We start from the raw sequence: 20,000 nt of genomic DNA on the forward strand, positions 1-20,000 counted from the left end.
CGCTTTGGAGAAAGCACAGCCGGACGTGGAAATCTTAAAATCTATCGTTTTATCAGTTTCCTGCGTAGTTTAAAAGGCTATTAAGACTGAAGAAGGAAGATGGAATATTTAGGAACGACGCTGGTTTGATCAAAACTCACGTAATGTGAAGTATTGATTGCCGCGATTTGAATCAAGTGAAGGTATTGATTTTTTGCATTCTTCTGCCTTCGTTGTCCTGTCGAATTTTACCTTTGAATTCCTTGTTCAATAATATTCTTAGGTGAAGTCTAACCAGAAGACCTAACAGTCCTCTTCAATACGGTTTAAACTTCGAGGAAACGGCAAATTCATGTGGTATGCAAATTCATGTGGTATGTAAACATAAACAATTTTTAATGTTGTTATCGGCAGTAATGCAAGCCAAGATTAATTAACGCGCAGTTCCGGGCATAAATTATGTATGCATTTTCTCTTCTGGAAGGGGGTTAGCGCGACAGTGGTACATGCATAATTAATGTACCGGGCTGTGCGGAAAAAACAATGTATCAAACAATTGGCCGTGCGTGTTTACTCAAGAGGGAGCTTTTAATTAGCAACAACCACAACGACGGCAGCGAAAACGTCTCTATTGAAATTAATTCACGTATTTTCAAAAGCCGTCGCGATTATTTCAACTCGTTCGAAATGGCATATGTAGGTGAAATTTCCTGGAGGTGACTTCTTGGGGACCTCACCCAAGTTTAGAAAGAGAAAGTGAAATTTGTCGTCGTGTGTTTACATCCTCCATAAAATGTCCCATCAGGAAATTTCACGCCCTTGTCGTGCAGTGGCGGTCCAGTGACAATAGAGCTTAGAACAGTTGCAGACCTATTGCAGGCTCAACCTGACGTAAAAATCTCAGACAAATTGTCAAAGCAATGCTTTGTATTTGCTAACATATTGCAACATTGGCGCACAGACTGGACCGCCTTATCGCCATTCAATTTTACCTTTTGTATGGTGCTATAGTGCAGCGACATGGCCCTTTTATGCGTAAAACGTTATCGGTTGCGTAAAAACAATGTAAGGCGAAAACATTTTTTTTTCTGGTTGTTAGAGCCAACGAAACACCAATATCGGCCCTTTCTGGGGTCTTAAACAAGGGCCCTCACCATAAAAGGGGTAGCTCCTCCCACCTTTTTGTCATACAGTCAGTGCTTCAACGTGACTTTATGGATGGTGGACGTAGTGAGCAAGAAGAAAGTAAAGGTTGTGGAATTAGTACACGTATTTCAAGAAAACCAAACGTGTCTTGAACAAGTAACCTAAGCTGTTAAAAGAATATTTTGGACAAAATTAAATATATTGTCATTGAGCCGCAAAAACAAATTAGCAAATCTCTAGCTTTATTCACGAGGCAAATGCGCATACGGATTTCAATATTCTATTGCATCTTGCCTCTATGATGTTTACAGCTCAGCGTCTACAATGAAATGAATAGTGGCTTGGCCAGGCCAAGGTTACATGCATAGTGCGGGTCCCTGTTTAAGTGCAAAACATTTATAACATTTTAGGGTGTTTTTTGGCAGTATATCAGGCGAATAGGTACTCTACCCCTCCCCCTAGCCAGTTGTCCTCCCCCACCACTGTCATCCCCTCTTGTCATTGATAGTGAACATATAACAGACTTGGTTGATCAAACCATGGGCGTCTTTAATGAAAAGAAAAATGTTCATACCCCTACACCTGAACTAACCCACATTTTTCTTAGCTCTTGCTTCCATGGACTTTGCGGTCATTAAATTCAGATTTTCAGCGCCGCGGCCATTGCCTTGATAGCAGCGAACGTTTCCATGCCAGTTGGCATGATCTGATTGGCAGGCAGCATGAATCCATAACGACCCTTGTCTCTGAGCTCCAAAGCAAATGAGTATTTCACTCCGAGAACACCGTATGTCCAATCCTTTGTGCCTCCTGAATTTGCGTCTAAAAATAGAAGACATGCTCAGTGATAATTAACAATTATTCCACAAGCGCGTGTTGCGATGCGAGATGACAGATATTGAACCAACGAAGCACGTACCGTCGAGTTGGCTTTAATCATCACCTTATTTCCAACAAACGGGAGTGAAATAATTGTTTTATTAAAAACAGTGACGAAATATTGCTATATCTTGCTGATTTCGTTTTGCAAGAACACCCAGAAGACAATTTAATAGTCGCTATTACTTGGGCATGGTACAATGGCTCAAATAGCATGGCCGCTAAGCCAATCAAATCCCAGGAATTGCATTATACAATGATTCATTTATCTAGTAATCTAGTAATCGGAAGGTCTTAGGTTCTAATCCTGATAACAGAACTCGGATTTTTTTCCTAGTATGCCTGTAATACATCATTCTCATTTATTCACCAAGCTTAAAATATTCCATCACATTCATTCCATCGCGCATATGCCACACATGACATTCCAATCCTAGCAGGATGCAAGATGTTTATCTCATGAACCTAGTATAGTTTAATGGCCTTAGCTCCCACGAGTCTCCTGTAGCTCAGTGGTAGAGCATCCGAACTAGTAGTCAGAAGGTCTTAGGTTCGAATCCTGATAGGCGAGCTCGGAATTTTTTCCGAGTATGCCTGTGTCACTTTCTGAATAATGCATTATTTTCAATGATCGATACAGTTGCTAACAATAAGTTGTGTACGTCATAAGACAAAAAAAAAAAAACCAAACAAGACAAACCTAGATGTTTCTTCAAGAACTAGCCGTTCCATTTCTTTGTAGAAATTGTAACCTTGAAACTTGTGTCTCCTCAAACTTTCTACGAAACTCGAGACTACTACATTCTAGCTAAACTACATATGGGATTGATTTTTTGTTTCCATTTAATTCCGTGTTTATAGATAGGATGGCAACTGGAAATGTGCTATTGTATTACCAGCGAGTGATCTACCCAAAATTTGTACCCCAGGGGTCTCTTTTCAAATCCAATGTTTGTACTAAGCATTTGTTGCCTGTTTAATTGGGCGAAATTTCAAAAGCGTATTATTGTTAGTTGGAACGACAGGTACAGCTGCTCAAACTCGTATCTTAAAGAAACATTTCTTTAAAGTGCCCCTGGGACGAAAAAATCGTTTTCCATCTTTTTGCATTTTCGTGTAGAATATGACCTTCTTACTCATGTTACCAAATTTCAATCCTTTATGGCGATTGGAAGTAGTTTTTTTTAGCTTTTTATTCGAGATTTCACGGCCGCCATTACTTGGCCTTGTTCCGGAAGTTAAGGCTCAAGTTACAGGAAGTGACGTCATTGGCTCAACACGAAAAATTCCACATGGCTAACTTTCATATGGATTCTACTTCATAAACTGTATTCTGCTGTTGCGAACTAAATAATACTATATAAGTAATACTTAAAGCATTTATGTATTATTAACAAAATTGTCAATTAGTAGCTGTCCTTAAAGTGCTACTGCGTGATCAAAATTTCACCTTTCCTTTAATTTTATTTTCAGCATTCGAAGGTATAGGAGGGAAATACTACCTATGCTAAATTTTAAGTTGTAATTCCAACGGAAAGCTCAAAAATATCGTTAAAATCGATTTTTGTCACAGTAACACTTAAAAGTTCTTTTCAGAACTGAAGAAGGAACATTATCAGAGCTGTGACAGAACAGGATAAAGGCGTTCGCCACGAGCGGTCAGTTCCGTCTAACAATTCATAGATGGTGAATCATGAAGAAAACACCTCAGACTGGGATTTGGCGTAATGGACAGAGAAACCTCTCCTCCCATCAATGTGCCCCGTGGTTCAAATTCTCTCTCTTTAATTGCCAATATGTTGTTGTGTGGTTACGCGTGTAAATCCGATTAAATTTACCTTCGCACATACGTGAAAGTAAAGTGACATTAGTCAAGTGAAAGTTGTACTCACAGATAATTATCGATGAAGGTCCTACTCTATACGACGTGCGATAGCCAGCGTTATACAACGCCTGCACTGCGATGTCAGATACTCGTTTCTAAGTAGAAAAAAATAATTATGTTTACTTCTTTACTGGGGGTGGGGTTTAAGGGGATTTGCTAGCGTGCACCCGCCGTCTTTAAAGACAGTCTGGAGCTGCACAATTCAGCATTTTTTTTTTTTTATTTGAAACATCATAGGTTGTTTCCATGGCTAACTTGGTGGTGGTTTTACAGTAAATGATGACGATGATGATGATGATGATGATAATAAGTATTTGGAGTATCCGTGACAATTGTTGGCTTCACACTACAAGCTAAGTTAGTTTCAAGTAAGCACTTGATTCAAGTGCACTTGAAAATCTCAAGTCGCACTTTAGAAAACCTGGCTTCACACCTGGTGACAAAGTATACACTTGAAGCACAAGCTGTCAATCATCGTTCGCGGTAAAATCAGAAATGCGACTGCTCGCCGGAAAATCATGAAGCCTTTACAACGGAAAAACGTTTTGTGTTGTTTACTCTTTATTTTGTCTTTAATTTTAACTCAGAGAGTTTTAACATTACAGGAAATGCATAGGTACTTCATTGTTTACGAGTACTTGGCGACAAAACAAAAGAACAGGCGACATCTTCTGAACTGAAAATCGATGGTTCAGGCTGTCCGTAAAGATGAAATTCAAATAAGACCGTAAGGTTAAATCGGCTTTTCCTTCTTTTTTATGTTTACTTACAAAAAAGACTGTTCCATGGAGTCCTCAAACTGCGAGGCGTATCTCCAACCATCCATTTTGATTTTTTTTTTTTTATTAATTTTATTTCACGGCAAAATGTTTATCTGTCCTGGCACCGCAGCACGTAACTTTCAATTGGTTTCCCTTTCCCTATTGGTCAAGTACGTTCTCAAGTGTGGTGTTGGCCATACTTGGCGGCTTACTTCGGCTTCTTTGAACTGCGAAAGTTTCCATGGTCACTAAGTAAAGTTCAAGTTGGTAGGTTTTACCCCTTCACACTCAAAGTAGGTTTCAAGTGCACTTAGATTATACTTACAAGCTCTAGTGTGAAGCCCCCTAATGTCTCGATGCTCTTACAAAACGTTAAAAATATAAAAATAAAATGCGTTATCATATTTTGAAAGTGTCTTCAGATTAATATATACTAGGAAAAGCATTTCCTAAAACGACGAGTCTTAATTAACTGTGCGTTTAAAACTAGTGAGTGAATTGATGAGTGATTGCAACACGGATAATAGTTGGACAGTCAACGAATTCTGATTTCTGTTTAATAAACACGACTTGAGCATGGCCTGACTGCAACCTCGTTCCCAAGAAGAGGAGAGACCCTGGGAACAAGGCTAGGCCAGACTGCTCTTTCTTTAGTTGATGACGTCAACTTATCCTTTCATAGCTGAAACAGGTCAGCTAACGAGTTTGCTTCCCGTACATAACACAGCGGGATTTGAGGTGCTATCATAAACGAAAACATCCCTTTCTACCAACATATTTCCTGTGAATCGGTGTTGCTCAATAACATCCAAAATCCGAACCCTCCTTTTCAGATAAAGCGTGAAAATAATTTTCCCTGTGCTTAATTTTTATTACTAAGAGAACATTGTGTCCATCGAACCACCGTCTGTTTTCGTTGGTTATTGATAAAGTAACCCATTCATTGAGTAATTGAAATCAGGAACTGATTGATTAAATTTTTCCTTAATTTTTAAACTTGTGTATAACAAAATGACAGTTCATCATCATCATCATCATCATCATCATCATCATCATCATCATCATCATCATCATCATCATCATCATAATCATCGTCATCATCGCAACCGTCACCAAAATATTACAGGATGTAAACAGCACAGATACTCAACCACTCACCTGCTCCGCGTAATCTTTCGGGTAAGCCCTTGTGTAACCCCAAGGTGTCATCCATAGCTGGCTGTAAGCATGGATATCCATGTAGCCAACGAGATTTCTGCGATTGCTGTACAGATACTTAGCTACGTTCAAGACCTCGATCTCAGAAAATGGTGCTTTGCCGTGATAAGTGTCACGGCATGGACTGGAACTGGTCCCCACACCTACGAAATAATAATAACGAAACTGAGGTGGTTTCAAAGAGAACGGTTCCTGCTTCTTTGTTGGGCAATTGCACGTAATTTAGTCTTTTAGTTAGAGAGAAATGGAGTAAACGACAACAACAACAGCTTTATTCTACCTCTAGAGAGCACTACAGTTGAAATGACAAAACATGAAATAGAAAAAGGATATTGGCGTCCTAATATAACTTGAGAGTTAAAGAACAAGGAAGCCAATTTTCATGAAATAAATTGCAATATTGTGGCCAGAAAACACAGAGAAAAGAGTAGGACAACAAAAACAACAGAGAAAAAATACGCACACCAGTATCTATCCAACAAAATAAAGTGGACAGTGAGAGTGTCAGAGCCATGTCAATGAACGTTGAGATTGTATAGCAGTTTTGAAATATACGCAACTAAAGCAGTTGCGAAAAGAATTTCAAAGTTGTTACATGACATATCAGCAACGTTGGCAGGCTAACCGCATCAGCGTGGAGCTAATAACTGCGGGCCCATAATTATGGCAAAAAAATACGATAACATACAGTTGACTCTAATAATGAAATAAGTAAATACGAAATAATATTTAAAAGAACGAACAGGAGTGTTACGTCGGGTTTAAAACCACGAGATACAGCCGAGTGGTTTAAGACCCGATAAAACATGTGCTGCGAGTTTTTTGAACGGCTTCAAAAACATTCCTTGAAAAGCATGTGTCAATCACGGGAGTGCATAGAAATTATGCTTTTGTGAACGTTGGAAATAAACATTCGAGAAAAACACAATATACTAATGTGGAGTGTTTTATCAGCTGATAAAACACTGCATACTAATAAGGAGGAGGTTTATCGATATAAAGTCACTGCACGTGATGTATTATTGACCATTTGATAGGCACGTACAAAATGCTAGGACAGGGAAGGCTAGGGCAACTGTGACATTTCAGACACATTGTTTTAAAAGTTAGAGGGATAATTTAAAATAGTCACCATTTTGGGTACCATGATATTATCAAATTCCTTCAATAATAATATTCCGTTGTAATATTTTCCCAACATTTATTTTCATTAGGAATCTGGAATAGTAGTAGTCATGATAAATTAACGTTCCAACTAAGTATATCTTTCAGTAGCGAGTGTTGCTATGGTTACCTCCCCACTTGAAGTTCCAGTTACGATTTGGATCGGTTCCTATGCAACTTGAGCCGGGATTGGGAGATCTGGTTTTCCTCCACATGCGATTCTACCAAAACAAATACAATCAATCATCCACTTGTATTTTGCGCTGCAGCTTGATAGAGAGCTCTTTCCACGTGGTATTGAAGGCTAAAGTCTGCTCTAGTTACAGTTGTATATTGTATTTTGTTTTCGCCTAGTATGTTATCGACTTAAGGAGACCGGTTATTCGCGAATTTCTATTGCAGTTGACTCCGCACGAGATGATGGTCGATTGGCTCGCTGTATCGTCAGGCAGACAGCCTCCTGGGAAGGCCTGATATGTCCGCAAAAGATGAGAAGCCAAAAACGCGCGGTTGATTTTTCGGAGAACACGTCCACTATGTACGAATTTGTAGGGTAAGTAGGTTCGATGGATTTTTATCAAATTCGGGAAAACGTTCCCCCGAGTTGATGGGTCAGTGAAACGGTGTCGGGGAATTGCGAAATTTTACGACGCGTATTCTTCTGCGGTAACCTTTTATGTAATGCATTTTAGCCATTCGGTCTTTGCGCTTGGATAACTAATAAACCAATCATAATATCACAAAAGCCTCACACCATTTTGTTGCACGACTCTCTGCTATTCACAAGGTGCAGTTATTTGGTTTCAGCGTCCCCGTTCGATGCCCATGAATTCATTTGAGTCATGCTCAGTAGTTTTACCTTCTGATGACTATCGACGCTTTCAAAACAGAAAAATCTGCCAAATTATAAGTTTTCCAAATTCTAAAAATGTTAAGCTTCCTATCGATGCCAAGGTTGTTGTTGTTTACTTTTCAAAAGCCACGCACCTACAATTTTCCGAAGGGGTACGCGAACGAAGAACCTTGAGTCTTTGAAACTTCCCTCCGTACGGCCGACTGCGACCCAACGACCAGTTCCGGCAATATCGAAATATTATCTGCACATAAGCTACGCTTTCATCAACTAGCACACATACAAATCGAGAGCGAACAATCCTACATGTTTTGCAAAAATCTTGATTGATTTTTCACTAGAATGAAAAGCCTCTCCTGGTTAATTTGCTATTTTAAAGTTAAACTGCGCGCGTAAATCGCTCATTATTCTTTTGCTACTCACTACCAATCACAGATTTTACATAACTCTCAAAATTCCCGCGCATGGGAGTTGATTGTCCCGTGGTCTATCAAACTGCAGATCATAATGACCGGCGTCAGATGTAACGCGCGCGCTTTCTCAACGGAAAATAAAGCCCATCCCGCTGATACTTTATCCATGTTATCGTAGAAAACAATGCAGCTTGTGGCTCCATTTGAGTTTTGACCATCTTATGACGTCATTTTATGGTCTATTTAACAATTATTCCACGAGCGCGCGTTGGATATGAGATGATAGATAGCCAACGAGGCACGTAGCGCCGAGTTGGCGCTCAAATCATCCCATATCCAACAAGCGTGAGTGGAATAATTGTATTATGAAAAACAATCAAGAAATATTTCCAGATTTTGCTGATTTCGCTTTGCAAGAACAATAAGTAGACAATTTCATGGTCTCGAGCATTGTATATTGGCTCATATACGATTGCCGCTAAGCCAATCAAATCCTCGGAATCGCATTATACAATGATCCAGTTTTTTTTTTTTTTTTAATAAAAGAGTATAGACCATGGAATACTGCAGTCGATTTGTTAAACAGATAATGAGTTGTCTAGCCTTTCAGCATTCATGATAAGTCAGTAAATGATTTACGATTATTTCTTTTAGTATGAGTAATGACTCACCGACGTGTGTGAAAATTCATATCCGTCAACATTAAAGACTGGCATGATCACCCAATCAAGCTTGTCCACCATCGCCGTGACAGAGGCGTCACTTCCATATTTGGATAGTATCTGCTCATAAACAACAACAACAACAACAACGATTATTGTTGCGTAATATTGTGAGAAAAATATCCCTTCTTTCCGGAAGTAATTTATAAAGTTAACAAGTATTTCTATTGAGAACGTTTTCTGAACTGTTAAGCAATCTATACTTACCCAGAACTATGAATCAGACTATGAGTTTCATGTCGAGCAGCAGTGTTTTATTGGGATTTAAAACCAGGAGGCGCAGACAAGTGGTTTTAGACCCGATAAAACACGTGCCGCGAGTTTTTTGACCGGCTTCAAACACATTCCTAGAAAAGCGTGTGTCAAGAGAGTTCATGACAATGATGCCTTTGTAAAACGTTGGAAATTAGCATACGAGAAAAACTTTAAACACAGCATACTAATAAGGAGGAGATTATATCGGGTTTTAAGACCACTGCACGTGATGTTTTATCGACCATTTGATAAGTCAATTGGCTGATGAATTACTAATGAGTTTTTGAATGTGATATAGAAATGGGTAATATATAGTTACCTTATCACTTCAATTTAGCACCCTCCACACCTGGAAAACTAAATGGCACCTTCCGGTGTTATTCAACCCTCCTCCCACAGAAAAGAAAGAGAATTAACAAAAGAAGGGAAAACGAAGGAGAGAAATAAAGATCTGACGTTAAACGTTTCGTGCGCGGTGACTGATGGATCTCCATCCATCTTGTCAGTTGGTTTGTGTTCAGTCTCGGTTCCTTAGTTCCTGTCGCACTTACAATTGACAGCTTTTAAAAGCCAAGTTACGACTAACTGGGTTTTGAATGTTCTTGAAAAACCACACAAAGGTGTTTACTAGTTGAAATTTGAAAGAGCGGTTTTCATTTAAGTGTCGTAAAACCCAAACCAATTAACCTAATTACTCTAAAGTAACTCTTCAATAATACAAGGACCACTTGTACAAACAGCAGCAAAGTGAAGCCGGATCTTTGTGTCGATCAGGATCAGCAATATTGAATAAAATGTAAAATTAAATGCAAGGCTGATTGGACGGCTAAAATAATTTAATTGCCCAGTATTTCGGTTAGACAATACTAACCTTCTTCAGGGGCTGCATAAGCTCAGTAAAAATTGGAAATAAACGGTTGCAATATTTAAAATGATACAAATGAAAAGTTAAGATAAGATTGGTTGATTACCGTAGAAAGCAGAAACGTGTGATTGAAGCCATCATAAAAATAGAGATATAAACAGATTAAGTTTCATCGCGTCTGTTCATCCCATAGGGTTCAAGAGTCTCCCCCTTGGAAATTAAAAATGCTTCACTAGCTTTCCGAATACCGTCTCAACACACAACAACAGATGAAAAAAGCGCAAAGAACAAATCAGCACTCGAAGCAAACACAGGTACCTTGTGTATTCGATTAACGGCCGGCCTACCTCGGATAAGCACCCACCCTGAAAGCCCAAAAAGTTAACAAGTGCCGACCCTTGAATAAGCGCTCATATTGAAAGCTTAAAAAGTTAATAGGTGCTCAACCCCCCCCCCCCCCCCTCCCCCCGCAAAAAAAAGGAAAATTTGTACTCTGAGCCCAGCGTGAAGTAAGAGGAGCGTCAGTTGTGTCCCAAATGTCCTCTGAAAATTGGGAAAATAATATGTGCCCACCCTTATGGGTCCAAAATTAAATAAGCGCCCAGAAGTCACACTTCTGTTTTGGTTTTGCTTCTCATTGGTTGAAAAAGAAGCGCAAGTTTTTCTAACCAATCACAGAGCGTGCCAATGCCAAATGCCAAAGCAAATGGGAAATTACTTTCGACATTCAACTGAAAAATGTTCTTTTCGAAGAAACAGACCTGATTGATCATAATCATGCAGGTTGCTTGAGTTACCCACTCCCTCGCATGAATACCACAGTTCATGAAAAACATCTTTCGTCCCTTTTCGGACTTTGACTTTGAAATCTGAAATTGCAACAAAGATTGAAAATTAAAAAGATGGCAAATGATACCGTTGGGTAAAATAAGTCTTTTAAAGGTAACCGGACTTTGTGAAGTCCAATTATGATTTACAAGTATGGAGAATCTCACTTGTCTTATCAAGAGTAATTCATTATTGCCCGAATTGAACGACGCGCTCTGATGCAACTAATCACATTCAATATGAAATTGGGAGAAGAAATATACTAACATCCTGTGAGGAATCAAAATTAAAGAGATTCGTTGAAAGAAAAGTAAAGCCTTGCAAGTCAGTTGTCGTATTCCAGTGCGCAATGTCCGATAACTCAGGAATATTGCAACGTACATGTACAACAACCTACTAATCCTCAAATATGGGCTGCTAATTAATTAACGGAGACTTTCATATTCAACTGAAGCATTTTGCAATTGGTATAGTATCGTAATTAATATAATTAAAAATCATACCTTCATGGCGTAAATGGGTCTTCCTTCATACGAATTACCAACATTTACCAGGGTCGCCAGATTCGAGTATCGTCGTTCCAGTTTCTTCATTTCGGTTACAATCTGAAATATTATTTACGTCTCTAATATATTAATCTTTTTTAACATATATTCAGCCTCATTAAGATATATTAGCATAAACAACAAAACTATAGCCACAATCATGGACAAAAGTTGTTGAGACACATGAAAATTACTTACCTTTTTCTCTAGGTGTAAATTCTCCTCACTCCCCTCGTGAAAAGTAGCTTCCCCTTTCCCCTTTTTCAATGTTGGAAACAAATAAACATCCAGGAAGCGTTTTGCAACATTGTTTTGGGGAGAAGGGGGCGACTACAGATTGAAAAGGTCTTTTCATTCAAATACAAAATACCATTGGTTGTCTCAACACTTTTGTCCATGATTGCAGCTACAAAAAAATGTTATCAACAAATAGACCATTTCCGAGTTGCTGTGAACCTCATTATGAAAGCGAGGCTAAGTGCAAAGTTTCATGTGAAAATTGGTTTTGTTTGCACATAAAGACTAGTTTTCATGACACAAACTTTGCACTAAGCCTTGCTTTCATGATGAGGTTCAAAGCAACTCGGAATGGCCTGTTGAAATACCTTGGCAAAATTTGAGAATAATCAGTTTTTGAGAAATGATCATTTCTCAAAGAAAGTATCGGCTGGTGACAACTCTTGCCTACCAGCCGCATATACATTCTTTGTAAATTCCACAATTTCTGGAGGCTAATTTCTTCAATAGAGCGGTGTCCAACGGAATGTCGTTAAAATAAACCAAAACCAAAGTAATAACTTTGGCCAATCGCAACAGATGTAAACAACACATCGAGCCAATCATAATTTGAAGCAAATACATGTAACTGGGGCCAAGCGCGGGAAAACACTTGCGGCCAAGCACGATGGGTTTTGGTTTGGATTCCTATTGGTTGATTGGTTGAGAAAGTGGTGTGTTAACCAATCACAGAGCGTAGCAATGCAAAACCAAAGCAAACGCGGAATTACTTTCGACACTCAATTGAAAACCGCTTTTATATTCGATATATCAAACTTACACTTCTTCAGTTTACCAAGTGTGACATGCATATTTTTGAAATATGCTAAAGAAGTAAAATGTCAAAAATGACGTCGGCAAATTATAATGTGTGATGTATGAGTTTCGTGAAGGGTTCAACTCTTAGAAACCCTTCTGAACGGCAAGTTCTAATCATGAAATTGGGAAATCTAGAATCAAAGAAAAATCTAAAAGACCGATCTACGAGGTCATGTCGTTGTTTTTAGGGCAGGGGAGCACTGCAAAGGAAGCCGGAAAATACCCGGGTGACTTCAAACCGATTCAATTCGCTTCTCATCTCCTGGAAACTTAACCTTTTTTTTTTTTTTTTTTTTACTAATTTTAAGGTGCTCTTTCCAGCGATATAAGTGGTTTTAGAGATTACCTGGCCTACATAAAAACTTAAATTACCACTAGGGTTTAAAGTGGCATTTCGGAATCGTAACAAAGATATCGATTTCATACCTGTGTTAGACGATTGTAACGACCATAGTCGAACCCACTCGCCCTCGACGATCGTGGAGGATTCTCGTTATCCACCAAACCCTGCACATCCGGGATAAGGATCGTGAAGACAATTCCATTTGCTGCGAGGAGCTTAGCAAGTCTTGGATACACCGCCGCCCGCACATGAATATCAACAGAAGCCCCTACATGGGAGGGGTGGGTCCAGAAGTCCAGGTCTAGCTGCAAATAAATATAATTTACAAGCAAGGATGAATGCTTTTAATGCGGATGGCTCTAGACCTGGCAGTTACGAGATACTTTTTTCATAGCAGCTTTGTTTTTTGTTCATTTTTTCAGTATTCTTTCGCCAGATATTTAAAAAAATAAATTGAACTAAAATCTGACAGAAAGCTGGCTAGGTAAAGGTACCATTCACTCGCTTGCGATACCGCTATTGTAGAATGTAGCAATGTAGCGATGCGACCACGGAACAAAAAAAGACATCCCTTTCTCTTTGTTATTCGGCTCTGCGATTCTTTTATTTTCGAGTTTTTGTATACATACAATTACAGATGAAATTTATTTAGGGTCTCTATTTCTTGACAGCATAGCTTCATTGATCTTCAAATATCGCTGAAAACTTGTCCACTAAAATCTTCGCGCCAAAACTAAGGAGTAATTTGTCACCCATGATATTAACTTACTAATAAAAACTAGTAATAATCGTAGATTAGAGAATGCGTTCGATGTCACTAGGCCAATCTCGTTCCCAGGCTCTCGCTCTTTGTGATGTCATCACGCCCCTGCAAAAAAATGTGCCGGTGATGCCAGATGTGCGTCCCAAGATTTCATCGACCCATCCACGACAAGTCCCATAAAATCTCGAATCAAATCCGTATTGTGAAGCGTTCTTGCTACGTCGAACGCAATTACAACTGTTTCAAGTTTCATTTAAATATTCTTCTATACTCACATCATCGTTTTCAGTAAGGCTTGCGAGAAAATCCAGTTGCGCCTTGTTTCTTGGGACGGCACGAATGACCCGATCTCTAGAAATAAAAATCGTAAAGGTAAAGTAAATATATTTTACTCGATGGTTTTACATATAATACGCGCGGATATTTTGCGAGTTGCGTAATATTTTTCCGAGCCCCGAAAGGGCGAGGAAAAACACGAGCAATGAGCAAAATGTCCGCGAGTTATTCCACTACAAAAAGATTTTGCGTTTTTGGCTTTGTCTGCTTTGGTAAGAGTTTTAAAATACACCCGGTATCGGTATATGGCGCGTACGAATGACGTAAACAACACATAAAGCCAGTTAAATGTCTTTAATTTGATTGGATAAAATGAAAAGATAAATGACAAATGATTGGCATGCTAAAACCTAGTTTTCGAGCTTACATCGTTTCAAAACCTATTCTTCCATTGAAAGCCACGTTTACAATTGTAATTCCAAAATATTTAAGAAAGTCTCAAAATCAGGGAAATGTCGTCAACTTATAGTGACAAATCCATTTCCGATAAATCAGAATAACAAAAGTTCTTTATAGTTCATCATCACTATTTACAAGGGGCAAGATTCTCTTGAATTTCTTCTGTGGATCTGTGGCATGGACGGCAGCGTAGCCAGCATCGGCAGTGGTAAAGGTAAACTGGCAGTCATTACAGATAGCTCCAGTGAACAATTGTTTGACTTCACTTTTATCTCGCTGTGGATCAGCTCTTGGCGTCAGTATTTGGCTTTCAGCGACAGATTTATTACGTGCATCACATACCTCGATGAAGCTGCTAAGTGTCAAGGACATGTCCTTCTGCTGCTCTGTGGACGTACTGGAATAGCTGTCTTAAGACTTAAGGTTTCTTTCTCCAACAAGTGCAAGGGCTCCACATTCTCCTTTCTGAGCGTTGAAATCATCGTCCTACGGACCGAAAGGTTGGTGTGCCTGCCTGTCAACCCGGCGGCATCGCTCATGGATTTCATAAATGAACCGAGCGAATTCCTTCCCAGAGGCTGTTTTTTGAACCAGATATTGGATGATGGCTTAACAATGGACGCCAGATAAAATAGGGAATCTGCAGCAGCCATTTCAGGCGGTCGTCTTGCCAGATATTCTTTAAAGATGCTCACAGGACAATGTGATCCTCCAGTAGCGTACATTTTGGGCTTGAACGTGCGGTCAGGGACAAATTCGTGTTCTCCAGCACGAGTCTTGCTTCCACGCTCAGTTATCCACTCGACGTAATCCCTTCCTTCGGGCCGTCTTCGCATTTTATTTGGAAGTCTCCAAACTTTACTTGGTGATGTTCGTCACGAGCTTTCCAACCAAAGAACAGGGTGTTGTTAGACCAGACTGTACGTAAAAGGCTTTGTGGTGTGTGGTATCCTATAAATTGTTTCTCGTCCCACAGCTTCTGAATCTGATTTTCGCTCAGTCCCAGAGGTTTTGTTTGGCTTTTGCCCTTTGCCGGTACGGCGAAGCTGTTTTCGCTTTGAAGATAGAGCTTCTCTGACCTTCGTGAACTGTCTGTCTGTGAGTATACTGTATAAAATAATTCTCTTTTTCCGTTAAGAAGCGGTCGAAACTTCGTAACATAGACGCTAACGTATCAGGTTCATATTCGTCCCCGTTCGTCTTACGTACGTTTAAAAAAAAGTGAGCCAAAACTTTGTCAAGTTCTTGTTCTGGTTTGTTTTCAATAGTTCTCGTTTCTTTGACAGTTTTTGCCCATCTGTAAAACATATTAAGGTCACTTTGCGTCTTTTCAGTTGTGTTTGTGTTTCTGTTCTCAGCAATAAAATTGTCAATGTCTTCGTCGTTCAGTTGTCCGCTTTCTGTTTGTTCTGTTTGCTCAGTAATTGTAGCAACACCACCCGTTTTAGTAGGTTCTGTTTGTTCAATTAAGTAGTCTGTTTCTGTTAAGAGTTCGTCTTCTCAAAATTCAAGTCCAACTGAACCCAAACAAGTCAAAGTTGAGTTCTTCCAGTCCAGCCATCGTTGCTTCTTTTCCTGCCTTTTCCGTCCGTATTCGCTCTGTTGTAAACCGGTCAAACTAGGACACTGCAGAGTATTACGTTCTCATATTTTGCGCGTTCTCTTGACCTTATTTGGTGAAATGACATAATAGTGGAATAGTAAAGTTATTTATACACAGTTAGATTTAACGCTAGAAGTTTGTGGGGCCGTGTGATCAAACAAATATTTTAAATAGAACAGAAACTCTTAAAAATCCCTACTGGCAGGGAAGCTTGCCAGTTGGCTATTTACAAAGTGTGGCCGAGGATTCAGACAGGGCACTACCATGAAACAAATCCAAGTTAGTGGTCAGAGAGGGGACACGAACCTGGGGCCTCCCGGCAGATTACGAGACCACGCCTCTAACCACTCGACCACGCCGCCTGGTCATCCGGGTTATGCGTTTATTTTAAGAAGCCTATTGACCTTGGTCAGTCCTTTAAATTTTGAGGATGGGCTTCAATGGGAGAACCATCGACGAATCTTTGACTGCGTGGTAATTATATAAATGAGGATACTTTTAGTCTGAAGGGGCCATGGCGTGGGAATTTGTTATGTTTTTGTTCAAGACTTTGCTGAAACTGAAACTAATTAACTCTGTTCCTACAACACAAAGAAATTGGAAAAATATCAAGTAATTTACTCAAACGGAGAACCAACGATGACTAGTTTTTTTCGTTTTCCAAAAATTATTGGTTATTTCAAGTTGCACTCCATTTCCGCCCTCTACATCCGTGTTCAGTGCAGTACTATAGTAAAGTGTACCAGGTTTCCATCAACGAAGTCTGGTTTTGTGTTAGTAAAATTAGCTGGCGCAGTCTCTGATATTTTAAACGTGACCAAAGTCTATTTTACTTCTTCGATCTTGAGCAACCAGGCTTACAACTGCTCAACAACTCATTAATTGGTATGATGACCACATTATCATGGATCAAACGTACGGAAAAGATTAATGAATATTTGCAAGGGATATCGAAAAACCCTCTACCACACAAACACTGAGGCTGTTATTTAAACGAAGTTCAGAGGAGGTTTAAACCTCATTCCTAGGCCCTACATCGCGCTTATCAAGTGGACCGAGCTTTACTTCGGAGGAATGGGGCTAAACTTAGCGTGTCTGCCCGAACAGGGTACGAAGCTGACGTATCATTTTAAATAAGGAGCGAAGGGGGATGTGGGGGAAGGGGGGGGGGGGGGGTAGAGATTTTGGACACATTACTTTTGGTTAATATACAAACAAGCGACGCTAAACTCTGAAAATGTGGCACGTGAGGTCAGCCAAATTTTGACCGGCAGGAATATCCCTGCATTTGGTAATGAAAAACTAAAAAGTATATGTTTCGTACAGTAACTTTATTTTAGTCATGTGGTTTTGGATACTTTTTGGTTAATTTTGGTAGCTTTAAAGTTTTGGGGAAATCAGGAAATCCTAGACAGCCTTCCTTTGCTGACCTCAAAGGAGACATCCCTGGATTTATTACTGACTTTTTGACCGTCAAGTTTCTTTGCCATAGCTTTAGGACTCTCAGAGTCACTGAAGGGGGATACACTCCCCCCCCCCCACCCCCGTCCCCACCCACACACCAAACTGTTCCCATAAGACCTCCCAAAAATTCTGCAACTGGTTCCTAAATAGGGGTTCGATCCTTTCTGAATTTCTGGGAAAAGTGAATTTTAAATTCTGCGCCATTTAATCTAGCATCCTGGCAAAAAAAAATATTATAATTGATACTAACCGATAAACGAAAAGGATTCGACAAGAATACTTACAGTACTCGTTAATCTATCGCAGCTCTAGGGATATTGATGTCTCAAATTAAATTTCCATCAGTAGAGTATAGAAGTAAATAGTACTGAAGGAAATTGAAGCACTGCTTAAGGCTCTCAGAACGATAACTTCGATCGCGATTCATTCCTTGACGTTTGCCATTGCCATTTGAAATCAAGGGTAAACTGTAGAGGCACTGTTTAATTAATGAAACGGGTTTATAAAAACCAAGGCAAGCGCACATTGAGAATATAACTTCTTTAGCAGAATTGTCTTTCAGTTTCTGTATCTTCCAAGTTAGAATGTATTTAGTTTTTAATTACATCAGGGCGTTGCATATAAATTTCCTCTTAACGCAACACTCAAACGTTTAACTTACCCTTCAAAACGTGCGGGTCCTTCGCAAAGACCTTTCCCAAAAACGGCGAACAAAAACACTAAGGCCAAACCACGGCGCATTTTGAGACCGATTTAAAGCTAGTTGTACCTTATTCAAAAGCAGCAACTAGGTAGTGATGAACTCACACGTCGAAGTCGAAAATAAAAAGTGCGACTTCTTCATCCTTTCAATCATTCGCAGCTGAACGCAAACAAGTGATGGAATAACATTTCAAATTCTTTTGTGTTTGAATCCGCCATTAACGCCACGGACGCCTTCAGTCCACTGAAGTAAAAAGGATCGATTGTCATCAATAGTCACCAATCAAATAGTATTTGATCAGTTGGTGTGCGTTCCATACCCGGACGTCTCGCCCAATAAATACGATCCCACGGTATTTAACTAGCTGCTGTGTTCAATCTTCCACCTTGAAGGTGCTTAAAATTGAGGTAACTTTTTTTAAAATCTTGGTAAGCGGTTTTCTCTTGGGAGAAACAAGAAAATCAAAAGTGCTGCTTAATGTTCAGAATTCTGTCAGTTGAATGATCAATGTTTTGTGATTCCCTGTCTTCTCACAGAGGTAAAAGAAAGAATTCTTTTGTATAGAAATCGAAGCTTAACTGCGGAATACTCATCCACTCATTTGTATCTCATTGAATGCCGTGGAAATAGGATGTATAGTTGTCTGCTTTGTTCGTTAAAGGTGCCGCAAGATGAAGACAACAGTGGCCAGAAGTGGCAGAGTATTGTACAATTACTCCGGAATTGAACAGGAACTGCCCACAACATAGCTCTGACCAATAGATTTGTTTGCTGAATGTCACAGCTAAGCATTTTATCGAATGAAACAAAATAAACTACCACCTTGCAAAATAAACAAGTCGGGCCATTAGGTTTCTTTCGACTCGCCAAATTTCAAAGGGCGATGTCATTGATTTAGTGCCAAATTGAGCAGTATTTTCAAGTTCTTCCCAAGTAAAGATCTCTTGAAAAAAGGCACAAAAAATGTTGATGTCTTTTCTTTCTTCGATAAATCACTTGACATTTTCTTCTCTAGTCAATCTAGGAACAATCTCACATATCAGCAAAGGTACCTTGTGAAATGTTCTATGTAGTTTTGATAAAAAAGACAGACGTATAGACAAAAGTCATCCGGCAACGTGAACTAATCACACCTCTTTTTCAGTTGCATAGGGCAGCTACACAATCCCTCCATTTGGCCCGTTTTTTTTTTTTTTTTTTTTTTTTTGCCAGAGTCCAACCTTCTACACACGATAATCCCATCTTATCCAGGTCTTTCACAATAGTTTGCTCCGGCTCATCTCCTTGTCCACGACACAAAGAGGCAGGCCAAGAAAAACATAGTCGAGAGTGCCCCCTTGAAAATTAAAGAACGTATTAATCTCGACATATGGAAGGAAGAGGTAAGCTGCCATGCACCTCATAATTAACTGTACATACAAAATATTGTTATATACATCTCTAAAAAAAATATTACAAAATATTGTAAAATACATCTATCATCTATCAAAATATTGTAAGTATACATCTATCATTTTTTCACTAGGCGTAAAATATACCATCACATTTATTCCATTGTGTATATGTCACACATCGACATTCAACACCTAGCTGTATGCAGAATGTTTATGCCATCAATCTAAGCTAGTTTGATGGCCTTAGGGCAGCGGTAAGTGTTACAAGCACGTATTTCTCAGTCCTTATCATCGTCATTATCATTGTCATCTTCTTAATTTATACATCAAATGATCCTCGTAGTAGCCGTATGATCTAAAAACTAAACTAAACAAATATGAAAAAAA

General features: G+C 39.3%; 1 protein-coding gene across 1 annotated transcript; it reads right to left on the reverse strand.

The window, feature by feature from the left end:
• Positions 1 to 1,653: 1,653 nt before the first annotated feature.
• Positions 1,654 to 18,339, reverse strand: LOC146463195 (carboxypeptidase A2-like). Its single transcript, XM_085084661.1, has 10 exons — positions 18,178 to 18,339; positions 13,990 to 14,065; positions 13,035 to 13,256; positions 11,472 to 11,573; positions 10,902 to 11,009; positions 8,970 to 9,080; positions 7,163 to 7,253; positions 5,809 to 6,011; positions 3,897 to 3,984; positions 1,654 to 1,947 (listed from the first exon to the last, which is right to left on the reverse strand). The coding sequence occupies exons 1-10, from the start codon at positions 18,255 to 18,257 to the stop codon at positions 1,766 to 1,768; spliced, it is 1,263 nt and encodes a 420-aa protein (XP_084940787.1). The 5' UTR covers positions 18,258 to 18,339; the 3' UTR covers positions 1,654 to 1,765.
• Positions 18,340 to 20,000: the final 1,661 nt, after the last annotated feature.

Source organism: Pavona decussata, unplaced genomic scaffold (genome assembly GCF_977016875.1).
Source record: "Pavona decussata unplaced genomic scaffold, jaPavDecu1.1 SCAFFOLD_180, whole genome shotgun sequence".
Classification (NCBI taxonomy): domain Eukaryota; kingdom Metazoa; phylum Cnidaria; class Anthozoa; order Scleractinia; family Agariciidae; genus Pavona; species Pavona decussata.